Source organism: Crocodylus siamensis, chromosome 2 (genome assembly GCF_052110815.1).
Source record: "Crocodylus siamensis isolate JL-2025a chromosome 2, ASM5211081v1, whole genome shotgun sequence".
In the NCBI taxonomy this organism is placed as follows: Eukaryota; Metazoa; Chordata; order Crocodylia; family Crocodylidae; genus Crocodylus; species Crocodylus siamensis.
In genome coordinates this window covers 194,527,901-194,551,604 of record NC_143396.1, presented here as the reverse complement: position 1 = coordinate 194,551,604, position 23,704 = coordinate 194,527,901, and the positions used below count along the sequence as shown (strand labels likewise).

At 40.1% G+C, this 23,704-nt stretch overlaps 1 protein-coding gene across 3 annotated transcripts in view; it reads right to left on the bottom strand.

Annotated features, from left to right (window-relative positions):
- BMAL1 (basic helix-loop-helix ARNT like 1) overlaps positions 1 to 23,704 on the bottom strand; it is an 88,057-nt gene that overhangs the window by 23,585 nt on the left and 40,768 nt on the right. For 2 of the 3 annotated variants that reach the window (XM_090032730.1, XM_090032731.1), the window contains exons 3-10: positions 22,934 to 23,081; positions 14,710 to 14,730; positions 9,394 to 9,432; positions 8,712 to 8,756; positions 7,470 to 7,627; positions 2,949 to 3,028; positions 1,986 to 2,078; positions 489 to 606 (exon numbers count right to left, since the gene is read on the bottom strand). In XM_090032730.1, coding sequence (XP_089888856.1) covers positions 489 to 606; positions 1,986 to 2,078; positions 2,949 to 3,028; positions 7,470 to 7,627; positions 8,712 to 8,756; positions 9,394 to 9,432; positions 14,710 to 14,730; positions 22,934 to 23,081 — 702 coding nt within the window. The remainder of the gene's footprint in view (positions 1 to 488; positions 607 to 1,985; positions 2,079 to 2,948; positions 3,029 to 7,469; positions 7,628 to 8,711; positions 8,757 to 9,393; positions 9,433 to 14,709; positions 14,731 to 22,933; positions 23,082 to 23,704) is intronic. The other variant, XM_090032732.1, reaches the window with a different exon arrangement.

Below are 23,704 nucleotides of genomic sequence, written 5' to 3'. Positions count from 1 at the left end.
GAAGTGCAATTTTGGTGTTGCACACTTGTAACTTGGGAAGATTTAAGCTGAACGTCATTTGGATCTTTCTAGCTGCAAAATCTGTTAAAACAGGCATTGAGGTTAACAGCTGCCCAAGCATCACATTTTTCAAAACCCTTTGAAAAATCTGTTAGAATTAATAAAGTGACCTGTACCTATAATAATTGTGCAAAAATGGTCTTGTGGCTAACTGTACAAGACAGAATCCTATTCCTAGCTCCATCAAATATTGTACAGCTTTAAGACAGACACCTGCCCTGTCTGTAGTTCAATGTCTTGGTTTCTAAAATGGGTATAATACAAGTTTACAATATGTATTTTTTTAACTTTGTTAATAGTTAGATCCTCAGTTAGAAGACATGGCAGAAGTGATAATATTAACCACCTTTTCATTATCTGGATAATAAAAAGAAATACTAAAAAGTTAGTCCAGGTACCCTAACAATTCCAAAGAAATATATACTCACTTTTTGCATCTATGAGCCTCTCTCGGGGAGCAGCATCAGAAGAAGAGAGCTGCTCTTTAACTTTGGCAATATCTTTAGGATGAAGGTAGTCAAATAAACTCTGCCCAATCAAATCATTCTGCAAACATTAAATAAATGCATGAGTTAAAAATCAGTAAAGGGAAGTAGAAGTTTCTTTTTACAGATCTGTTAACTGAAGATCAGATAAGCCTTTGTTAAAAGTTAAGCCGCATGTTACGTATACATTAAACCTGCATTTAGTATGCCTAGTGCCGGTTATATTTGCCTTACGTTAATAGATGGATGCATAGAAGAAATTTCTACTTTCATTGACTTCCTCATCTATTAGAGAAAGCACTCCTTTTTATACTAGTATTTTCTGCTCCCCAATCAGCCACTGCAGAACTCAAGCACATAAATCTGTTAGAAAACTGATTTTAAAGATTATTATTTGTGTTACCTGCTACAGTGGCCACAAACAGGTGTTTATTTCTACCAGTGGAAACTTCTGAGAAATTTTCACAAGTAGAAATCTTTCTGGGAGGGGGAACATATAAATGTCCATCCTGCAGCCACCCCCTACCCCCATTTTCACCAGACTGGGGAGACGGTGGGACAGCAAAGAGTGACTGCTCCTTTGACTGGCTCCTGGGCACCATGAGCTAAGTGAACTGAACAGCATGGCCCCACCCCCCCGTACTTCAGACCAGGAATCCCAGTCAGGAAAGCAGGTTGGGGCCTTTGCCCTCCTGTTCCAGTCTCCTGCACTGATCCAGAGAGGACTGGAGAAGCATGGTACTGCCTTCCCCAGCCATTCCACCAATCAGGCAGTCCTCAGTCTGGGGAAGTGTGGGGAGCACTGGCCCACGTTTTCACCTTGCTCTCTGATCAGACTGAGAGGGGAGTGTACAAGCATTCACTCTTGCAAGAGAAAAAAATCTTCCAGGTTGACATCTGGAAGATCTTTTTCCTAGGAGGGGTATGTTTCCTTTGGATAAGCTGAGTGAACACTTGTAAGTTTGTCATTTCTACCAAAACAACAATGGTTCTCTCAATAGAAATGTAACACCTGTATGTGGCCAATGTTAACAGCAACCCTGTATGTAAACAAGTAGAGAACAAAGGGAACATTTCCAAAAGGGCAACAAGCCCCATTTTCAAAACCTATCAGAAGCCTTAACACAGGTATGCATGTTTGATAATGTTACTCCAAGGCTTTACCTGAACATTCGATAACATTACTCCAATGTAATTCAACTTGATTTCTAAGTTGCAAAATAGCTCAAGGGCACCTCAGCTTTTCCTGGGTCCAGCTAAAGCCAGAATCAGTCCAACCAAAGGAAGATGTTTTTCCAACAGAAAAGAGGTAGTACTAGATTTCTTAAATAAGTTAGACTGTTATTGTCATTCAGAAAAATGCCCCCAAGTTTGGATATATAAGCAAAAAAAAAATTCAGTTTCTTAAGGTCTGTCCACAGTTATCACAATGAAGAATACCTGACTGTAGTTGAGGATCTTGAAGACAGATTCTGATACAAACAATATCTTCCCTCTGTCACAGCCCACAACAAAAAGAAATCCATCTGCTGCCTAATTAGGAAAGATATGGAAATTACCAAATCAAAAAACTTTATTACAACTTTTTAACTTTTAGTTGCACTTTGGGAGGTACAGTAGGATTTCTATGTTAGTACTGATCTACTTGAAGTTATAGAAATAACTGAATCAGAATGAAAGACATGAAGTTATGATAAAATCTTGGACTCTGTGTAATTTGAAGATTTTTGGCATCGTTTTTCCTTTTCAATGCCAAGAATTTAAAAGGTAATTTATTAACAGAAAAAGCCCATTTCTTATTGAATAATACTACATCCATTTAAAAGAATCAGTAAAGAAGCTTATATTTGAACTATATCTATTCCATATTAAATATGTTTTACTTCTCTTGAAAATCAAGTATAGCCCAGATCCTGCAGATACTTATATACTTGTGTATTTCTGGCACATGCATTGTTTCATTTAATTCAACAGAACATGAACACCTATACACGTGGGATATGGTCATAACTTTGTAACTTTATGCCAATCTAAGCTGTTCCAGTACTTCATAAACTTAATGCGTATCCTGCACTGGGTGATTTAAAAGAAATCTTTAAAACACTGCAAACCTAGTCAGTTAATTTTTAAAGCTGAAATATATTTTAAAGGGCCACTAAATTTCAGTGCATCAGTCTTCATGTGGCCATCCTGAAACCTCTAGTTTGAAAAAGGTGTTAAGCAGCTTCAGGTTTCACTGATTTCAAGTGCAGATGCATGATTTCATCATCATCTTTGCGTCTCAGTCTGCTCCCTATCTTGCTAAAGACAATTCAGGTCTTTCCGCAAATACTGAATTCAAAGAGATTTTTAAAATCCCCACACCGCAAATTTTAAATTTTGCTTTTAAAATTTAAAACATACCCTGAGAATAAGATGTTTTAATTCATCGTCTGATAGAAAAGCAGGTTTGTAGTTTGCTTCTGTATATGGATTTGTGGCACCTTAAAAGAAAAAAAAAGTTAACAGGCCACTTAAACTTGATAATGCACATCCTTTGACAGCACAATTTTACAAACTTTTCTTTGTCAGTATTTTGTGGTGCACTTGTATTTTTTTCAGACATGTTTTAGCTTCAACTATTTTTTATATCAAGTGGAACTCTGATGAGGACAACTTGGAAAAGAATGCACACTGGCAAGAAAACATAAAAAAGAACAAACACACAGTAGTTTTAAACACTGAATATCCTTTGAAAAATAAGAACGTTCCTCCTCCTAAAAAAGGTTTTTCAAATGTGTCCTATCCAAGTCCGCTCTCTATATTAGAGGAACATCGAAAAATTATAGTGATGTTCTATTTCTTGGATCTAAGACACGGTCAACTATGACTCAAAGTTATGACTATCTAATTTCTATGTAGTGACTTACGTGAAATGAATTAGGAATTGCAAACCATTTAATAGAGGATGTGTTCATTTCACAAAACTGACCATTACTATGGCATTATCTGGAAGCATCAAGCAGAGGCAAAGGACAAGCTTTGAGGCTATATCACTAGCTCTGTATGTGAGGCAGCTTCCAATGATGCCAATGCATGCTATATCTTTTCCAAAAGTAATCCCTCAGATGATATTCACTTTGGAAAGACAAAATTGAGTTACATGGGTAACCTGGGAAGCAACTAGATCAGGGGCAGGCAGTTATTTAGGGCAGAGGGCCACTTACTGAGTTTTGACAAGCCATTGAGGGCCACACGACAGGCAGCCCAGGGCAGATAAATATTAATTTCCTAAATTTTTCAGGGGCCCTGCAGGCCAGATAGAATGGCCTGGCGGGCCACATCCAGCCCCTGGGCCACATTTTGCCCACCCCTGAACTAGATAATGACAGGCTTACTGATTCAAAATAGCACAAGATTTTGGATCCTTTAGCAAGCTGAGAGATGATAACAGCAATTTAACAGATAACGAATCTTTCTACCTTAGGCACTTGGTAATTGGAGGATGCTTTCATAAATTCAGTGCCATGTATACTGTGCTAACTTTATCACTAACCCTTCTCAAGGTGTCACTGCATGCACTCTCATGGGTGTCAGGCCTAAGTTTCTCTCACTCCTACAGAGGAAACCCACAACTAACCCCCTCTTAAACAAGAACACAGGTTAAGGTCTCCTGGGTACTAAACCCGACAACTGCAGATTATAACTATGTATTTTTGGGAGCCCATGACATTAGCTGATAAAAAAGTGACTGAAGAACAGGTTCTCTAAACAAAGCGCCATTTATTTCTTCATGCAGTGGTACAAAGTACACAGGGGGTACGTCTATCCATGAGGAAATTTCTCTAGAGTGAACTCACCCTGGCCAGGGTGAAGTGTGCCGGGATGAAGAAGCAGATTTGCTTCTCCTGGCAGCAGTTTGCTCCTGCCCATTCCGGCCCTGCCCTGGCCCCTGTGACAGCCAGGGGGAGCTCTAGGAGCTGGCAAGGAGCATGGGGCCAGGAGGCAGCTGTCTTCTGGCAGGGGCTGGGAGATCATTTCCTACTCCTGGGAGCTGCCAGCTGCAAGGACAGGGACAATGCCATCTCCCCTCTCCCCATCTGCAGCTGATTCCAAGCCCTGTGCCTCAATCACCTGATCAGGGCACAGGGCTAAAATCTGGCCCTGACCAAGACAGTTCCCAGCCAGCCTCAGGCTGCGTGGGAAAGTCTGCATGTGCAGCCTGGAGCTGGCCGGGGCCTGCCCGAAACAGGGCAGTCCCCAGCCACCTCCAGGCTGCATGCACAGACCTCCCTGTACAGCCCGCAAACTGTCCCATTCAGGGACAGATCCCAGCCTCCAGGGAGTTCCCATGAATATGATCGTGGAGCTTAGGCTGGTAACAAACTCCCAGCCTATTCCCAGCCCAAGCTCCATGATCGCAGAGTGGGGGCAGCTTCCAGAGTCAGGGAGAAATCTCCTGCCCCCTGCTACCTACCTGACTGGGAAAAAGTTCGCTCCCAGTCAGCTGTCTATACCTGCCATACTGTGCAGTAACTTGAATTTACAGGTAGCAAATTTACTTGCGATTAGAGCACATTACTGCACATTAAGTGTCTACACATGTACATGTTGATGCTTACTACGCAGTAATTTGCTCTTACTTCAAGTAAAACATCTTATGTAGATGCGTCCAGGGTCAAGGGGTAAAAGAAACTATATAAGATAGTGTTCTGCAGGCATATTTTTATATCTAAAGCTTAACTTTTTATCCATACCCCACAAAGGTCTCATACATGCCATGTCTGAGTTGGAAGAAAAAGCGTCTACTGCTTGCTCTCTTCAGGCAAATCTCCTCAGCCTATCAGCCTCTGTTAGCTGAGCCAAACCGCACCCTTGGTAATGCCTGAAACTTCTGGTCTCCTCTGAACTGTAGTTTAGCCTTGGAAAGGACCCTACATTCTAGGGCAGGGGTGGGCAATTATTTTGGGCAGAGGGCCGCTTACTGAGTTTTGGCAAGCCATCGAGGGCTGCAAGACAGGCAGCCCAGGGCAGATAAATATTAATTTTCTAAATTCTTTAGGGACCCCACAAGCCAGATAGAATGGCTTGGCAGGCCGCATCCGGCCCCCGGGCTGCATTTTGCCCACCCCTGTTCTAGGGTGACTGGAGCCAACCACTTACCACGACTCCTTCAAAGCTGCTTATACAAGGATTATCTGTCATCATTTTACCTTTCCCTCTCAGTTCTTAATAACCATTTCACAGCACCCTTGCACTTACCCCTATTATCCAGACATATGGCAATTAAAAACTCAACAGGGAAACACAGAATGTGTATAACAGATAACTAATTTCATAAGATAGTAGAGATTGCCACATTTACTGCAATAATAGACATTACTTAAGTATTTTGATTGTGCATATATGTGTGTGTGTGTGTGTGTGTGTGTGTGTGTGTGTGTGTGTGTGTGTGTGTGTGTGTGTGTGTGTGTGTGTGTGTGTGTGTGTGTGTGTGTGTGTGTGTGTGTGTGTGTGTGTATATATTATATAGTAGTTGAACTCCAACACTTCTGCAGTCAAATCAATATTTGGGATTCCTAACTGATTTCTGAATGTCAAAATACTATTTTTCACCCTATCCACAGGAAAAAAAAGCAGGCCATCTTCTTAAATCATCAGAGATCTACCATAATCCTAGTATGTAACAGCAACAAACATGATAGCTGGGTTCTAGGAGAGCCTCTAATTTTGTTTTAAGCAGCCATTAATTATCTCCGATATTGTTTTTTTAGAGTAGAAGAGGCCCATACCACCTGAAGAAAAATGGGATATCTCTGAAAGTTTGGCCAAAAAGCTGCTTCCCCATCCAGTTAACATAGCATTTAATTTATATGGAACTTTCCCGATTAAAAAAAAAAGTCTGTATCTTGTACATGAATAACTTAAACAGCTAACCAGGTAGAAACTGAACACCAATGAACTATCTTCAAAAATCAAAATTCAAAAGGTAAACTGCAATCATTTTGTTCTGTGTCTACATTAATATAAGGGTAAGTTTGGAACTGTTATTCCACAAAAAAGTACTCTAGATGTAACTGTTTTCCACTTTACAGAACTGTAGCATAATTAGTACTCGTTTATCTTCAACCTTCTTCCCTTTCTTTCTTTTCTTAGAGATGGTTAAATGTTAAATACTTGCATAGATGATATGAAAGTTAACCATACAAATCTGGAAATGCAGATGTTAGCATTCCTACAGAATCATTAACTCTGTCACATTTCATACTTGCAGCTTTTCGCAGTCTTGTTTTCTAGTGAAAGCTGTTTTGTAAGATGTGCATCATTGGTGAAATTCATCCAGGGGCACAAAGCTGGCATAAGATCTTCAGACCATGTAAGTCCTGCATGGCATAAATTGTGTGTCACACGGAGGCCTCTGTTCTGGCCCACATGGGCAATTAGGGACTGGGTTAAAGAGGATGTCTTGGAGGAACAGTTGGGTGGATCCAGAGATTAACAGCTCATTTCAATGATATAGAAAATCAGTAGATGCTATTCCAACTCATAAGCCATGGAGTCCTGTCAAAATGATCCTAGACTTAGAGAGGATGGATTCTGCTTCCCTACAGTTTTCAATATGTGCCATGTGGCTGTCTTTTCTTTCCTGTAGAAAATTTGCTTTTGGATTTACTGCCTTCTGCACAGCTTAACTGCAACCTTTATGTTGCCTTTAATAAGCCAGGTCTCAGAGTCTGTTTTTAGTCCTCACTATTGGCTCAAATGAATGCTGTCAAAGCAGTGTCAAATTTGTACCAGAAGCATGAGTAATCCAAGAGGGATTCGAGACTCTGTGGAAAGTGTGGTGATGATCATGCCAAGACACATGCATCATTCTTGCAGTCTGTAAGCTCTAAACTCCTCATCGTTCAACGTGGGACAAAGGCAAAAAGTTTTGTTACTCACCTCGTAAAGTTTTCATATGCTGAACAGCCATCCTTAGTACAGTAAGTTTATCTAGTTTTCGGGACATAGCATTGCAAGTTGGCACCAAAGATGCCAACTCATCAATAAAACTGTTCATTTTATCTCGACGTCTTTTTTCAATTTGACTATGAGCTTCCCTACACAATAGGAAAAAATAAAAATAATAATAGTATTGAAGAGTGTTATGAAATTCTGAACTGTGAAAAAAACAAATGAAAAGACGATACTTAATTAAAATAGTAGATTGTAGTTCCCATCCTGCAACCTTTGTTCATGGTTTTAAGGCTGCACTTGCACAAGCAGTTGTACAAATGCTAATCGTTAAACATTATTCCTGTGCATAACTCTGGCTCCAGCAGACATTAAAATACTGTGATGGGATGGGCCCTGATCCCCAGTCTCAATAGTCATGTCTCCTGCCATGCCACATGTCCATGGCAGGACATACCACTGGTTGAGACCAGAGACTGATCCAAATCATGCCATTATTTTAATGGAAATGTTACAACCCAATTCAGGTTAGCATGGTTCCTATGTGGAGGGGATAAGTAGCTCCTTCTGCCTTGAAGTTTACTTTTGCCATATCTGGCAGCCCAGAGACAAATCCTGTTGCTTTGTCCTGCAGTTCCTTTGGGACTGTAGGGCAAGGATCTTCACAGGTCGCAGCCAATTCTGTAGATTACCATTAAAAATATTTTGGAAGACACCCTTAGCCCCCCTTTTACCTAAGAAGAGTGTGCTGGGCATCATATGTGCCTGTTGATAGTCCACTTTTAAAATTCAAAGATTTTTTTTTCATAGTACATGCCCTATGGCTTTTTGATTTTTAGCACTGTATACCCTGTTAATGCTAGAATGATACACAGCTGTCACTGCAATATTAAATTAGCACTTATAACGTGGAATAATTGGGTGCAAGGCACAGGAAATTAGCCACCCAATACCTACGCTGTGTTAATGGGAATTCTTAGTTAAACTGTACAATTTAAGGAAAATAAAAATATCTAACTTTTGTTTAATAAAATTTCATACAGCTTATAGAAGAACAAATCTTTCAGACTGCAAAATGTGTGAAAAATCAAACATGGGAAGACAGATCTGAGTTTGAAAACTAGCAATATATGCAAATTGTGCCTAACATACTAAACTTGAAATAGTATTTTTTTAATATTAAACTTACTAAGTAACTTATTAACTTTGTTAAGAAATAAAATAGTTCACCTTGCATTTTTTATCCTGCCTTGTTGGTCTGTGTATTCCAACCTGCTGGGAAGGAGTTACATTAGAGAGTCATATTTTCAAATACAGTGCGAGTCGCATATTGTCTCTGGCAATCAAAACAAAATCACTTAACGTGGAGGGTGGGCAGTGAATTCTCCAAGCCTCTTTCAGTCACACACTATAATATTAGCATTGTCCTGTCAATTTCAAGGTTGCTATGGTGAGATCCAGAAAGTTAAGAGAAAGCTGTCCCTTCACAAAACAGCAGGCATTCTAAAATCTGTTTAAATAGTTCCTTTAATTTTGAAACTAGTGGGATATCGCAAATTATAGGTGTCATTTGTAAAATTTAAATGGCTGCCTGCCTTACTCAAGGATATCTTACACAGTTTATAAAGCAATACTTTTGTATACACTAAATACCTTAACCAGCATATTTTAACATGCATATTTTTCTCTAAATTGTGATTTCTAAATCAGATAATTTGCTAAAGTATCCTCCCTAAGGCTCATATTACCTTCTATAATAGCTGTAACAATAAGCTATAATACTGCAAGCAATGACTCTTAGATATATAGAGGCCCAAATATTTCAGTAATATTTACAGATGTAAGTACCACCACAATTCTCACATCCCTAATGAAATGCTTGGAAATGTATATTTTAAAAATTAAATAGTACCTTCCATGTTGATCATCTTTATCTGTATCCATACCTTCCCTGAAAAAACAGAGCAAAACTTTCAAAAATTCAGTAAGATTATTAAATACCAAAAGCTTATATCAAACAAGCATTTATTTATGCTTGTTAAAGAAATCAAACATAATACGTATTTAAACAATGTTATATGCACAAATTCTACATGAAAGATCATAAAGGCTCTGTATGAAGTTGTTTGATTTTTCTATTGCAATGATGAAACCATCTCAGAATAATTTTGCCTACACCAGAACAAACCAACTTATATATTTGATATGCTGTATAGGAAAAAAAGTTACAATCTGACAGCATCGGTTGTATGACAGTATTTTTTAGTCTATTAATGTGTCCTTTCTGGTTTCTCTCCAAAGCATTAAAATGTTTATTCATTATCAAACAACTTGCACTGGTAAGTCAGAAAGAAATAAAAAAAACTCAGTAGCATATTACTGACTACCAAAAAGTCCATTTGAAAAAGTTCCATGTCTTCAAATGTTGGTCTTCAGCTAACAGCCAAAAGTTTTCCATGTTCAGTTTAACAGTCAGTTCAGGTTACTCAGGGACCTGGCAGACACTACCTTTATGGTGCAATCGTTGCGTTAATCACACCATATATAGTAATAAGACACATTCTGCCAATTTATGGCTCAATAAAATAGCAGATCAGCCACAAGGACATTCCACATTTAACATCCCAGACCAGATCTACGCCATGCCTAAGGTTAATGCTCAGTTGAGCACTAGGACCAGGCATGGGACAGCTCCAGATTCCAAAACAGGACCTGGGACTACCCCATGCTCATTCATGATGCTCTGCTAAGCATCAGGATTGGGCATGGGGCAGCCCCTGAATCCTGGACACAATTGCCTAATCCTGATCTGTAGGACTAGGCACTAGGTAGCCCTGGGTTTAAGAACTACACATGCAGCTGGGCTGTGCACACAATTTTTAAAAGCCCAGGCTGCTGGGAACCTGAGATCAGGGAGAGGTTCTCTAATCTCAGGTTCCTGTTTGGGAAAATAGCATGTCATTCACAATTTCAGCACAAGTGATGCAAGATGAAGCAGTTTCTTTGGGGAAACCCCAGAATCAGGGTTTTAAAACACCACACGTGGACCTGGTTTTGTCCAGTCTTGATGCTCAGCTAAGGCAGCCCTGGGTTCTGGTTCAGCCCTGGTAGTTATGCAATTGCAATCTGAAGAATTTTATGCCTCATCCCAAATATGCATCTTGTCATGCATACATGACACGGTACGACGTGTCAGTATTTTAACGTCTGCCAGAGGCCTCAAATTAAAATGAGCAAGCTACTTCTAATTCTGTGTAGAATTCTTTTTTTTAGCTCTTAGTATTCATGTTCTGGTGTGATGTTTGCAGGTACAGATTAGGGAAACAGAAAATTTTCCCCTTTATATTTCTAAAAAAAATTGTTGTTGATCTCTTATTTCAGGGCATCACAGTTAGCATCACCTATTTTAAAGTCTTTGCTTTTGTCAGTTTTAATAGGAATCTAGTAGTATATCCCAAGTTAAGGTTTGCTTTTTAATTCAATTGTGAGCTAGTGCTCATGGAATATTTAATCAGTATTTTAATGATGTACACCTAGACATCTATTTTTTTTTTTTTAACCGATACCTGGTTTTAAAATTGTCTTAGTAACATATTGTTTTGTTTATCAGCTATGTGACTACTGTGTTTATATAAACTTCTGTATGCTGATCACATTCATATACGCTTCTCAGAATTGCATCCATACTGGCTGTCATTCTTAATAATTCTGACACAAGACAAAATCCTTGCCTTTCTAAGCAGCTGTTTTGTAAAAAGCTTCAAATTCTGTTCCATGAGGGAATACTATTCTACCATCTTTCTTTTAACGACTTTCTTTTAAGGAATTACCTGGAATTTCCACGGTGATGACAGAAGAAAAATCTTTTATTTTTACACGGAGTCTTGGTTTTCCCTTTTTTTTGTGGGGCTCCTTGCTTTCATGAATTTCTCTGATTTTTGTGAAAAATGCTCAATTTAACATTTTCCACAAAAACCATGAAATGGCGATTTCAGTTCATTCATACCTATTAAGAAGCCAGTGTAGCAGGTGCACAATATACTTCTACAGTCAATTTTCTTTTCTTTGCTCTTGACTGTGGCATAATAATTACTTCCCCATTTTTCACTTAAATTCAAGCACATTAAAGAATTTCCCTTTATTTTATGTGAATCCAACAAAGAACACTGATCCTGGGGCTTCCCCAAAGAAACTGCTTCATCTTAGCATCACTTATGCTGAAATTGTAAATGACATGCCATTTCCCCAAACAAACAGCATTATTTGCTTGAGAATAGATAAGTTTGAATTAACTTCAATCAAACAGGCCTAGTGTTTAGCGTAGCAGACATAGTATAGCAGATTTTACAACTGTTTTTCCCCCCTTCTGTCTGTTCTCATGCATCACAGGTTGGCAAAGATCAAAACCACTGGTGAATATATTTTTGAAAAAAGGATATTGATTTCTAGAAGCTGAACTTGATACCTTAAAAGGAATTGATTTTTAGAGGTGGTTACTCACATTTTCTGGAAACTGACCACTTTTAAGTCATTAAAAATTAGACATGCAAAACCGCTAGTTACTTTTGGAAAACTGGGGCCTCAAAAATAAAAAAATGATCCTATTAGCCCCACCTACAGCCCCTTTATGTTGCTTTATGTTAACTTCAAAATTAACTGCAAAATTCCTTCCTCTCTTATACAGAAGGCATAATGTTCAGTTTACACAACTTAGTTTCAATGTTCATCTAAAAACAGTTAGAAACAGTAAACTCCAAAGTGTACCAGAGAGGACGTTCTGGTACACCATGAGACAGACAAAATTCATGGAGTTTGCTGACATCTTCAGAATTTCAAAAAGAAATAGATATTTAAATGATGTTACTTGTTTTACAGATAAACCTTCATTTAACCACAATTTCCCTATGCTCCCTCCCACTAATTTTTTTTCAGATCTTCTTCCCACAGTGATCTGTTGCAATTTGCTACCCTTATTTTTTGATCACTGCATTTTTCAAGAGATCCTTTTCTTAATGGCCCAAAAATTGATACATAATAGAACTTCTAATGAGGTATTTTTCTTTTGACATCTGCCTGAAGGGCTCAGGCAAGTAATTTTAAATGGGTTTTTTGGGGATTTTAGTGCATCTTTTTGTCATGAAACCTTTCACAAGATAAAGTCTTAAAAATAATGTGACTAATAAATCATGGTTCAGAATGCTTATCTATGATCATAAATTACAAACACATTTCAGTCATGGAGAAAGGCTAGACAGAGCTCCTTCTGCTGAACTAAAACTAAGCTACATAGCTATGCTACTCTAGAAAGAGTTGCAGTAAAACATTATGCCCCAATGGGACCTTTCCCTCCCTCCATATCTCTTCAGTTGTTCAGAAGTTGGGGAAGCTACTTAGGACTATCATTTTGGGGAGTATTTTATTCTTCCCAACACACAAGATCAACCAATTTTTCTAATCTAGGCATAGCCAAGGCTTCTTCTATTTTCTGCCCCTGCCTATCCATCTATTCACAAAAGGCAAGCAGTCTCTTAATCCTATCCCCCAGCCCCAACACCCACTCATGCAATTGTAATTAGACCTGCAATATGAACAGACTTTACTTGGCTAAGTAAAACTGTATGAGTGAGGATTTACCTTCCTTCAATCCACTACATAGCTGAAAATGGCTAGGGACAATGTAGCCCTTAAAACTGTCTACTTTTTAATGTCCAGTTGATAATAAAAGGAAATTTAATTAAATACCCCAAGAAAATATGAGACTGGGTGATAATAATTACAAAGAGAAAATAGGAAGCAGTGTAACAAACACCTTTAATGTTTTTTTAAAAAAAGCAACATACACACAAGGAAGTTCACATCATTCTAGCTGTAGTAACTGGTTTAATCTGTAGGGATTATGTCTGAACTGTCTGCTACTATGATACTTTGATCTAAAAAGACTTCCCATGTTTCAAGTTTCCTAGACGTAGCTTCAGCTTATTTGTTAACCTGTTTTAGTACTCAGTTACCATAAATAAGGCCTATTTCTACCCAATTAAATATACTGAAATCACAAAACTGAAGAGTTTTCATTTGCGTTGTACAACTTAACAAGACTTCTAACAAAATTCAATGTCTATGCAAGTTGCAGACTGACAACGTACATACATAGATTCACAGACAGAAACTGCTACCTCCTTTCTAACAAGGAAATCTTGACCCTCTCTCTGTATTATACCTCCTTCCATTCATCCTTTTCCTACTCAGATAAAGGGATACCTATGATAAAAGGTTCTCTGCTAAGCTTGTATTGATTTGCAGATAATCAAATATTCTGAAAGGTGAAATATATAATCAAATATTCTGAAATATTTTCTAAGTTGAAGCAGGAAACCCTTGCTTTCACAAATGTCACTATCCACCAACAGCAGATATAGGATTTTGACAACAAGGGTGTGGACTTGTGTGCCAAGTGACTAGATGTCCAAAGAATGCTTGTCAAGTATCCATACTGGTTGGTGGGTCTGCAGTCAATATTCTTCGAAAGGTTGGGGGCAATGTGGGGAGGATAGTTCCCATCACTGGCCTGAAGGGGCCAATGCCAGGTCAAGTCAGGCCAGATAGGACTTTGCTGGCAAACTAAGTAGAGGAGGAATCAAAAGGGAACACAAACATATCATCCCTGGATTCCCTCCGCTACTGTCCACTAAAAGAGCTCTCAACAGAATTAGCATGAATATATTTTTAGATTAAAATGGGGAGGGGGACACAGAAAAAAAAACCACCCAATAATTTGGTTTATATACAACTTTTATACTAACTTAACTTACTGTTCAGGTGAGATATTTTAAAACCAAACCAAATTTTTAAACAACACTACTGTGTACACTTACATTAAATAAAGGAATTGATACAGGTATAGCGTATTCCCCTTCTCTTTATACCGGTATAAATATCTTTACTTCAAAATACATGCGATCGCATTGTGGAAGGGATTACACCAGTACAATTTTCTTATTTGGGCAAACCCAAACAGCCTCTCTAAACAGAGAGGATGAACAAATTTAAACTAAACAAGCAGACATTCTTTAACTGGTGCAAACAGTGTATGTGGATTTGTAAGTCTTTCTAAACCTGACTCAATACTAGCTTAGTTTGTACCCAAAAACTACAAGAGAAAACCTGATATAAAAATTGTACTTCTCTCAGAGTCTGAATTAAAACTAATTACTGAAACGTTTATACTTACTCAAAAGAAAAGCCATCAAGTCTGAAAAGATAAAGAAAAAATATTATACACAATGTACAAAGAATCATTAAAATGCTTACTGGATTAAACTACACCAATTTCTTTGGTTTATATTAATTTCCAGTACAGTCCCAATTCTAGCACACTGACATGCAAATTTGTATAGCCGGAAACTAAAAAAAATGTAATTCAAAGTGAAAAGGCTCGTTGATAACCTACTTCAAAAGGGTACAACGCTATTATCTTATAGAAAAATTAATTCCAAGTTTATAAAATTAATTTGAAAGGATACCAAAGTTGACTTCCTTAAAATTAAACCTATTGTGTGCCTTCTGTTTAGTGAGGGTAAACTATGAGCTTCTTGCCTTACCTGTCAACAGTATGGTTAGAGAATTGAGGTACAAAGGTCTCCATAGGATGGAGCAATAAGCATACCTAAAGTTTCTTGTGTCTGGTGTAGCCCAGCAGGAAAAATGGACTCTTAAATCAGTGCTGCAGTTCTCATTTTGAAGATAAGATATACTTTCCCTGATATCAGAAGGGCAGTATAAGGAAAATATAAATGAGGTTAATTGTTACCCTTGCTAATGTCTCTTCAGGTGTATTAAGACACCAATAGTGTCACTTTAGTCTTTGTACCCAATCCCTAGAGTTTTAAGATAAAAGCTCTATAAAATCTACTCAAACACTCAGAAGCTCTTTTCCATAGTCATCATTACAAGTGCTACCAAAATCACAGAACAATAGGTGCACTAAATGTTAGGTTATTTCAGGTCAATATTTGATACTTAAGTCTTAAATAAACATGATAATCTTTACCATTCAATGTACTTTCTAAATTAGAAATAAAACCTCAAATAATGTTGAGTGTTCCCTCACCTATGAATCAGTCAATACATTCCATGGTTATTATGCTTGTCAGCATAAAATTTAAACTGTAATGAGGCATCAATAACAAACTTATTTAGATAATTGAACAACTGCTTCCAAAGGAAGATTTTCAAAATGTATCAATCAATACCTCAGACACGAAAGGTATCAATTTACCAACCGTTAGAAGATTAGAAGGTAACTCAAGAGCCCCAAAAGCTTTTTGCTCACTTAGATCAGGCACATTTTGTAAATTGTAAATTTCTTCTGTAAAATCATAAAACTAAAGACATCATTTCTGGCTGTGAAATAAAAGTTATAATCCAAGACATCCTGTTGATCTTATGTGACAGGAGTAAAATCATGAGCGACTCAATAAAAAAAACCCACCACCACATAGGCAGCAGGGTTAAGATCATTTTGCCTAATAAAAAGGTTCCAAATCACTTAAGGCCAGGTTATAAAAGGGACAGGGATAACCCAGAAGGGCAGGAAACTTGTTGGAAGAGAAGGTTTGTGGCTCCTTCTATAGGCTGAAAGAGAAAAGGGAAAGTATGTTCCCACACTACTGGGATGACTGTACAAGATTTAACATAAATGCAAATTTTAAGCATTTTATTAAATTGTTCTGACTTTATTCTTCTCTTAGTTATTGTAGTTTTACACATTACAAAACTGTGTATAACTGGCTTACCACCAGGAAACATGGGGCACTACAAACTGGACACCAGTAGGTTTTTTAGGTAGTCAGGCTCAAAGACGGAATAAACTTCTGGATGTCTCACTTTGCTAGACATCAATTCACCTGTTCCAGTCAAATAGTACGGTCAGAGCACAGGTAACCTGCTGCAGTGGCAGCAGTGGAACTGATAGGAGCTAATCTGGAGAACAGACTGATGGCTGTTTTTTATGTGATAAGAGTTTAAGCCCGTTCCACCACAGAGCAATTAAGCTGAAGGAATCTCCTGCTGCTTACATCTACTTCACCAATAGCTACACAACTGCTCTTATGCCAGGTGAACAATGAATTAGAGCTTCTTGTGATCTAATTCACTGTTCACTTGAAAGAACAGCAATTACAAGAAGATATCTATGAAGTAAATGTAAGCAGCTCAACACAATTGCCTTCAAACAACCTATTACAGTTATGTCCAGACAGAAGGAAAAATCAGGGGCGTCTATTACAAAAAATACAGGAGTCAATTACTATAAAAAACAGAAGAGGGGTATTCAATGGCCAGGTCAACATTTTTACACTTCAGGTGCAACCACCATTAAAGTTTATTATGGAGTGTCTTCTGATTAGAAACAGACATTTGAAGGGCTTTAGATGTAAAGAAACTTTATGTTTCTCACTTATTTAACTTAAGCTCAAATTCTATCCGTAAGGCCATATCCAGACAAGCATGGACGTGCAGTCTGCAGTGTCACATATTGCATGTATGGGCATTCCCCGCGCTGTTACCTTGCAGCACAGGGGGCAGAGGGGTTGATCCCAGGAGATTCTTGGGTATGGCAGCAGCTGGCCCCAACCTCCCCGCTGTCCCACCCAGGGTAATCTGCTGCATGCTACAGGATGTGTGGCATGGGTGTTTCCTGGGGACAAGTAACATCAGTACATGATGTCCTGCTGCTACTTGTCCCCAGGGAAACAAACTCCCACGCTCATCTGGACACGGCCAAAGACTGTCAAAAGGTTTGCGGCATAAAAAGCAGATTTAGTCTTTCCAGAAGAAAAGAGGAATTCAGAAATATTACACATTCAGAAAAAAAAAGATTGAAAAGGAAGTGACATGAGAGGCAGGGATTTTTAAGGGGATGACATCTTTTACTGAACCAACTGCATAATTGGGAAATTAGAGAAGCTTTTAGGCACAAGGCACCCACCTCAACGTCACTTATTCTAGTGTAGTGGCCCCTGAACGCTCAACCTACCTGGCTCCATTGGTCAAATGAGTGTTGCAGGGCTAGTCTACTGTAACCAGTGCAGGCTCAGCATGCAGGGCTGGTCTAAGGGTGCAATCTGGCATGCTGGCCTGACCCTGCATGCCATATATGGGCAGTGCCAGATATGTACCAGATGTACCAGATTGTGGCAGTGCACCTTTGGGTGCCTGCCACATTAGGCAGCCGGAAACAGGAAACAGCCGGGCATATAAGGCACTAGGCACATAAAGGCTGCAGTTTGCTGCTGCCAGCCCAGGCACAAACATTGCCTGGCTGAACTGCATGGGACATCTAGCAGGTATAAGCAGGAGGCTCTTTGTCTTGGGCATGAACTAAAACTGCACCCTGCTGGGGAAGGGTGGCCTGGTAGGGCTCCTAGTGGAGTGGGGCCCCCCAGGAAATGCCAAGCCAGTTACCTCCTCGGTGAAAGGAGCATCTTAATCCCAGTCCCCATCTTCAGGTGGGCTTTGGAGGCAGTAGCGGGGCCAGGCACACCTGCGAACACCTGAGCCCCTGGGAAGGGTGGGGTGCAAGACCCCAGGGAGTACATGTGGTAGGCCAGGCACCTTAGCCTACAGGGATGGTCCACCCCAAGGTCCTGAGGGAAGGCGGTGTAGTGAGACCCTAGGGAAGAGTACAGAGTTGTGAAAGTCCTAAGAGGGCAGGGATGTAGGTGGCTCCACACAGAGTAGGGTTGAACGTGAGTAGGCAGGAAGGGCAGTCCCAGGGGCACAATGAGTAGGGCCGAAATGGGTGCAAGCCTGAAGGGCAACACCAGGGCCAGCCCCGGGAGTGGTTGATTGTGAGGATGATGAGAAGACTCCAGGGTGGGGCATGTTGTGGAGGCGCTAGAGTGGGCACAATAGGAACCCCAGGAGTTGGGAGTAGGCCAAGGTATGTCTTCAGATGCCTGAGGCCGTAGTTGGGTCAGAGGCTGTATGGGGTCTCGGCCAGAGAGTTAGGGGCGATGCCTAACCCCGGTAAGTCCTCCACCGCAAGGAAGCTGAGTGTGGGTCACAGTTTCATAGTTTCTAGGGTCGGAAGGGACCTGAGTAGATCATCTAGTCCGACCCCCTGCCATAGCAGAAAAGAATACTGGGGTCAAATGACCCCAGCAAGGTGTTCATCTAACCTCCTCTTAAACACCCCCAGGGTAGGAGCCAGCACCACTTCTCTTGGAAGTTGGTTCCAGACCCTAGCCGCCCTGACTGTGAAGTAGCGCCTCCTGATATCTAACCTAAACCTACCCTCTGCCAGCTTGTGACCGTTATTCCTGGTCACTCCTGGCGGTGCTCGGGGGAACAGTGACTCCCCCAATGCCCCTGACTAGCTTATAACAGGCCACAAGATCCCCCCTCAGCCTTCTCTTTTGGAGGCTGAACAGGTTCAGGTCCCGTAGCCTCTCCTCATAGGGCCTGCCCTGCTGTCGTCTGATCATACAAGTGGCCCTCCTCTGGACTCTCTCCATGCTGTCCACATCCCTCTTGAAGTGTGGAACCCAGAACTGGATGCAGTACTCCAGCTGTGGCCTGACCAGTGCCGCATAGAGGGGGAAGATCACCTCTTTGGACCTTCTCAAGATGCATCTGTGGATGCATGCCAAGGTGCGATTGGCCTTCCTTACTGCCTCCCCACACTGCCAGCCCATGTTCATCTTGGAGTCAATGATGACCCCCAGATCCCTTTCTGCCTCTGTGCTGACAAGAGGGGAGTTCCCCAACCTGTAGGTATGGTGCCGGTTGTTCCTCCCCAGGTGCATCACTCTGCACTTGTCTGTGTTGAAACCCATCCTATTCTCGTCCGCCCACCCTTGTAACCTGTCTAGGTCTGATTGTAGTCTGTTGCATCCTTCCAATGCGCCCACATCCCCCCACATCTTAGTGTCATCAGCAAATTTGAACAGGGTGCTTTTTACCCCCTCGTCCAAATCACTGATGAAGATGTTGAACAGTGCGGGCCCGAGGACCGAGCCCTGCGGAACCCCACTGCCCACGTCCTTCCAGGTTGAGAAGGACCCATCCACTACCACCCTCTGGGTGCGGCCCACCAGCCAGTTGGCGACCCATTTGACTGTGTAGGTGTCTACACCACCGCCCCCCAGTTTCTTAATGAGAACAGGGTGAGAGACAGTGTCAAAAGCCTTCCGGAAGTCCAGGAAGATTATATCCACTGCTACCCCTGTGTCTAATGATCTGGTGATCTGATCGTAAAAGGTCACCAGGTTGGTCTGACAGGACCTGCCGCTGATGAACCCATGTTGGTCGTCCCTAAGCATGCAGTCCCCTGCTGGCCCCTCCTGGATGTGTGCCAGCATAATTTTCTCAAACAGCTTTCCTAGGATCGAGGTGAGACTAACCAGCCTATAGTTTCCCGCGTCCTCCTTCCTGCCTTTTTTGAAGATGGGGACCACGTTGGGCCTCTTCCAGTCCTCCGGTACCTCACCAGAGCACCACGAGTGCTCATAAAGTTGTGCCAGGGGACTTGCAATGACCTCGGCCAGTTCGAAAGAAAGGTCTAAAGATTAAGCACAATAACCTGCTACTCCAGGGAGGGAGGGAGAGTCCCTGTGAGACCCTGGAGCACCAGTCGTGATGTGGGCATGGGCTGTGGTGCAGGGGAGGTTTGGGGCCGCAGACAGCACCTGCTGGCATTGGGGCAGGAAATGGGCAGCCTCCTGCATTATACCTCGAGTTTATGGGAACAGCAAAGTCATGGCAAGTGAGACTGGGCACACTGCCCCATAGGAGGCAAGTGCGTGGGCCAGCATGAGACCTGTCCCTGGGTGTGCCCCCTGCCACACTGATCTAGCCACACGATGGCCATGTACTGGATCTAGCTGCATGATGGCCCAACCTCATACATGGTCTGCCGCTGTATGTAAGATATGGCTGCAGATTGACTCTGTGTCTTGGCCTGACCGTGAACTGGCTTGATCCTGTACACAGGGACATGCCATCCAGCCCACAAGGCTCCCCACAGGTCTGGAAATTTGGCAGCAGGAGAGCAAAAATTGATGTTGCCACCATTCCCCCACTATCAAATTTCCAGATCCATGGGGAGACCACCAGGCCAGATGACACAGCTCTGAGGGCCAGATCTGTCTTATGAGGTGGACATTAAGCACCACTGTTCTAGAGAAAGTTGAATTTGATGAGATCAGGACAAAGCTGGCTTGATAAATATTCAGGAGGACACATATACAGAATATACATATGTCCAGTCTCAAAGGGCTGACAAGAATTTTGAATTTAGGTTCTTGTAAAGTAGAAATGGTGTCCTCAAATCCTAAAAAGTCTCTTAACTCATTTCCTAACTGGCATGCTCAGTATGAACTAAAATTGTCTGAAGAAAACGAATATTCCAACATCAGGTTTGAGGTTTTAAGAAGAAAAAAACTGCAGAATTATGCAAAAGGGATATACTACATAAGCAAGTCACTGTGGCTGCTTGCAGACCTTCCCTGCCACCCAAACCACCAAAAAAAATGCTTTGCCTGAAGCAGCAGCATGTTACTTCAATCCAACTCTATAGTGTCTGTATAGATCAGGTGCTTCAGCAGGACTTTTTGGCACTTATTAAACAGCAGATTCAATCAGCTATTAGATAAAAGTGCCCCAAAAAGCCCCCTTGAAGCACCTTATCTATACAGACATTGGGCAAGCTGGGTCCAACTAACGTGATGCCTCTTCTGGGCATGCACAGGGCTCAGTGCAGGGGCACACAGACTTTTAAAGTAAAGCCCCATTTTTTTTTTAATGTTTGTAAGCAGGCCATGTTACTAACGGACAAGACCTTATATCAGTTATTGCATACCTAGTCTTTGTATTACTATGGATAAACAGACTGTTTTTTACACAGCCTTGGGTTAGTCTTGGAGAGCAAGAATGCAGATTAGCTATGTATCTGGTACAGATTACTAAAACCTCCTCTTTCCTAATAATGAGTCAGTCTATGACTTCCTAGGGCAAATATGTGAAGCTAAGCTTAGATGGCAGCTCCTTGATTTTGACTTTAAAAAACCCTTTCTTAACTTAAAAGGAGAGGGGTTATTTTTAGTGACTCAGTTCCATCGTTAAATCTTTCTCTTTTTGAATGAAAGACATTTATGTTTTGTCAAGAACAATGAATTGTAATGGTTCAGCAAAGCAGCTGATTAAGCAAGAGATGACCTATTGCAAAAAAATTTCTTTTGTTCACATTACCAGACTTCAGACTCTGAGAAGGAACCAAAAACATGTACTCTTAAATCACGTAAGGTTCCTCGTACAGCATACTGGTAGGAATTAAAATGTCTGGGGAAAAGGGGGAACATTCCTTGCTTTGCTTCTGCCTTTTAATCTATTCTCTTGTTTCCACTTACTAGGTAGACATATCGCTTTAAATATAAGAGATAAGATATAGTTTTCCAGCTTCATACATCCACTGTAAGCCACAATTCCTATATTACTGATGATGCTGGTAGAAAAGGGATTTAACAAGCATTTTGTGTGAGAACTAACAGGTGGAGCAACATCCTCCTAACTTGAGTGCTTTGCTCATGCCTTTGTTTTACCTAGGCCTCCAGATGAAAAAAATCACAGAACATTAGTGAGAGCAAAGAAACAAAAAAGACATCTGGTATGAATCTAGGCTCATGGAATGATGTACTGTATGGCTGTGATCAAAACACTTCACATTAAAAAGGTTATATAACAACATTTCTTTATGCATCTTTGATAAGCAAAGCAAATACTATGGATCCAACTCGTATGTTCTAGAAACAGAAAGAAAATTGTTTTTAAAATGTATCTTTTATTTTTTCCTCTATGTAATGTTGTTATCTATTTTTTTATGCTTTAAAGGAAGGTTAGAATGTGAAACTGGAGTACTTCTAAAAACAAATTATATGAACATCCCCATGTCTAAAATATACATATTCTCCAGGTACATGCATACATTAGTGACTGCCACGTGAAAGTGTAGTTATTTGATGACCACTCAGAACACCTCATATATATATTCTGCCAACTAATCCATCTTCACTAGGACACTTAACACACCTAGACTTTAAGCAGTTTTCAAATGCTTTGTCAAAAATAAAATTAAGAGAAAAGGTCTACTAGAAAAATACTTCTGTTTTGTTTCAGCCTCTCCCCAGTAATACCCCAGAAACATTACACCAGTTGGAGGACCATGATAGATAATCAATCCTTACCAAATTCCAGATCTGACCTCTTTTAACCCATACACACTAGTTATAGATTATTTTATTTTATTATAAAGCCAGGAATTCCCCCATTTCTGAGGAACAAACCATTTTCAGTATGTAAAAAAGCAACATTTCTTTAAATCAATTGTAATTGGATAGAAAATAGGTACTCTTTAAACTATGTTAAACTAGGCTAAATTAAGAAAAAAACATGCTTACTGATAATCAGTAGAGCTTCCTTTCCTTTTCCTGTTGCAATCCATTCCTGAAGTACTAAGAGAACTGGAAATTAGGTCAGTGGGACCAGGTGACATAAAGTCACTAATTGTAGAAGAAATATCCATCCTTTGGTCAGCCATTGGATTATCTGTAAGATATAAAAACATTATAAATTTGTTTAAAAAATAAAAACTAAAGGATCTGCTAAAATTCATATGGCATCATTTGCTTTTGTCATAAAAATTAAGCATATTTTGAAGAAAGACGTTAAATGCATCTGATTTAGCAATATTCAAAACAGCATATATATAACATCGATATATACATATATATAGTTTAAAATATTTGTTATACAAGTAATTTTATTGATATACATACATTATATTTATTTATATATAATACTTGAATCATGAAGATTTTTTCCTAAAACTTAAAGTTGAAGTTTTATACTTTCCAGCATGTGTTGCAGGCTAAGTAACACAACAAAATCTATTTCTTAAACATACAGTTTAGTACAATCTGTGAAATCAGACTACACACATACAATGTGCTGGAATGCCTTCCCCCACTGACCGTCTACTCAACCTTAAACAATTTCTCTGCTCCACAGAGTTCACAATTTTCTCTGAATGAATAAAATACCAGGACTAGCTCATAGAAAAAAGTAGCTTATGGAATCAGTCATGGACAACAAGCAATCAAAAAGAACATAAACAAATTAGGTATTAAATGGACACTATCAACTTAAATCCATTTAGTTTAGTACTTTGT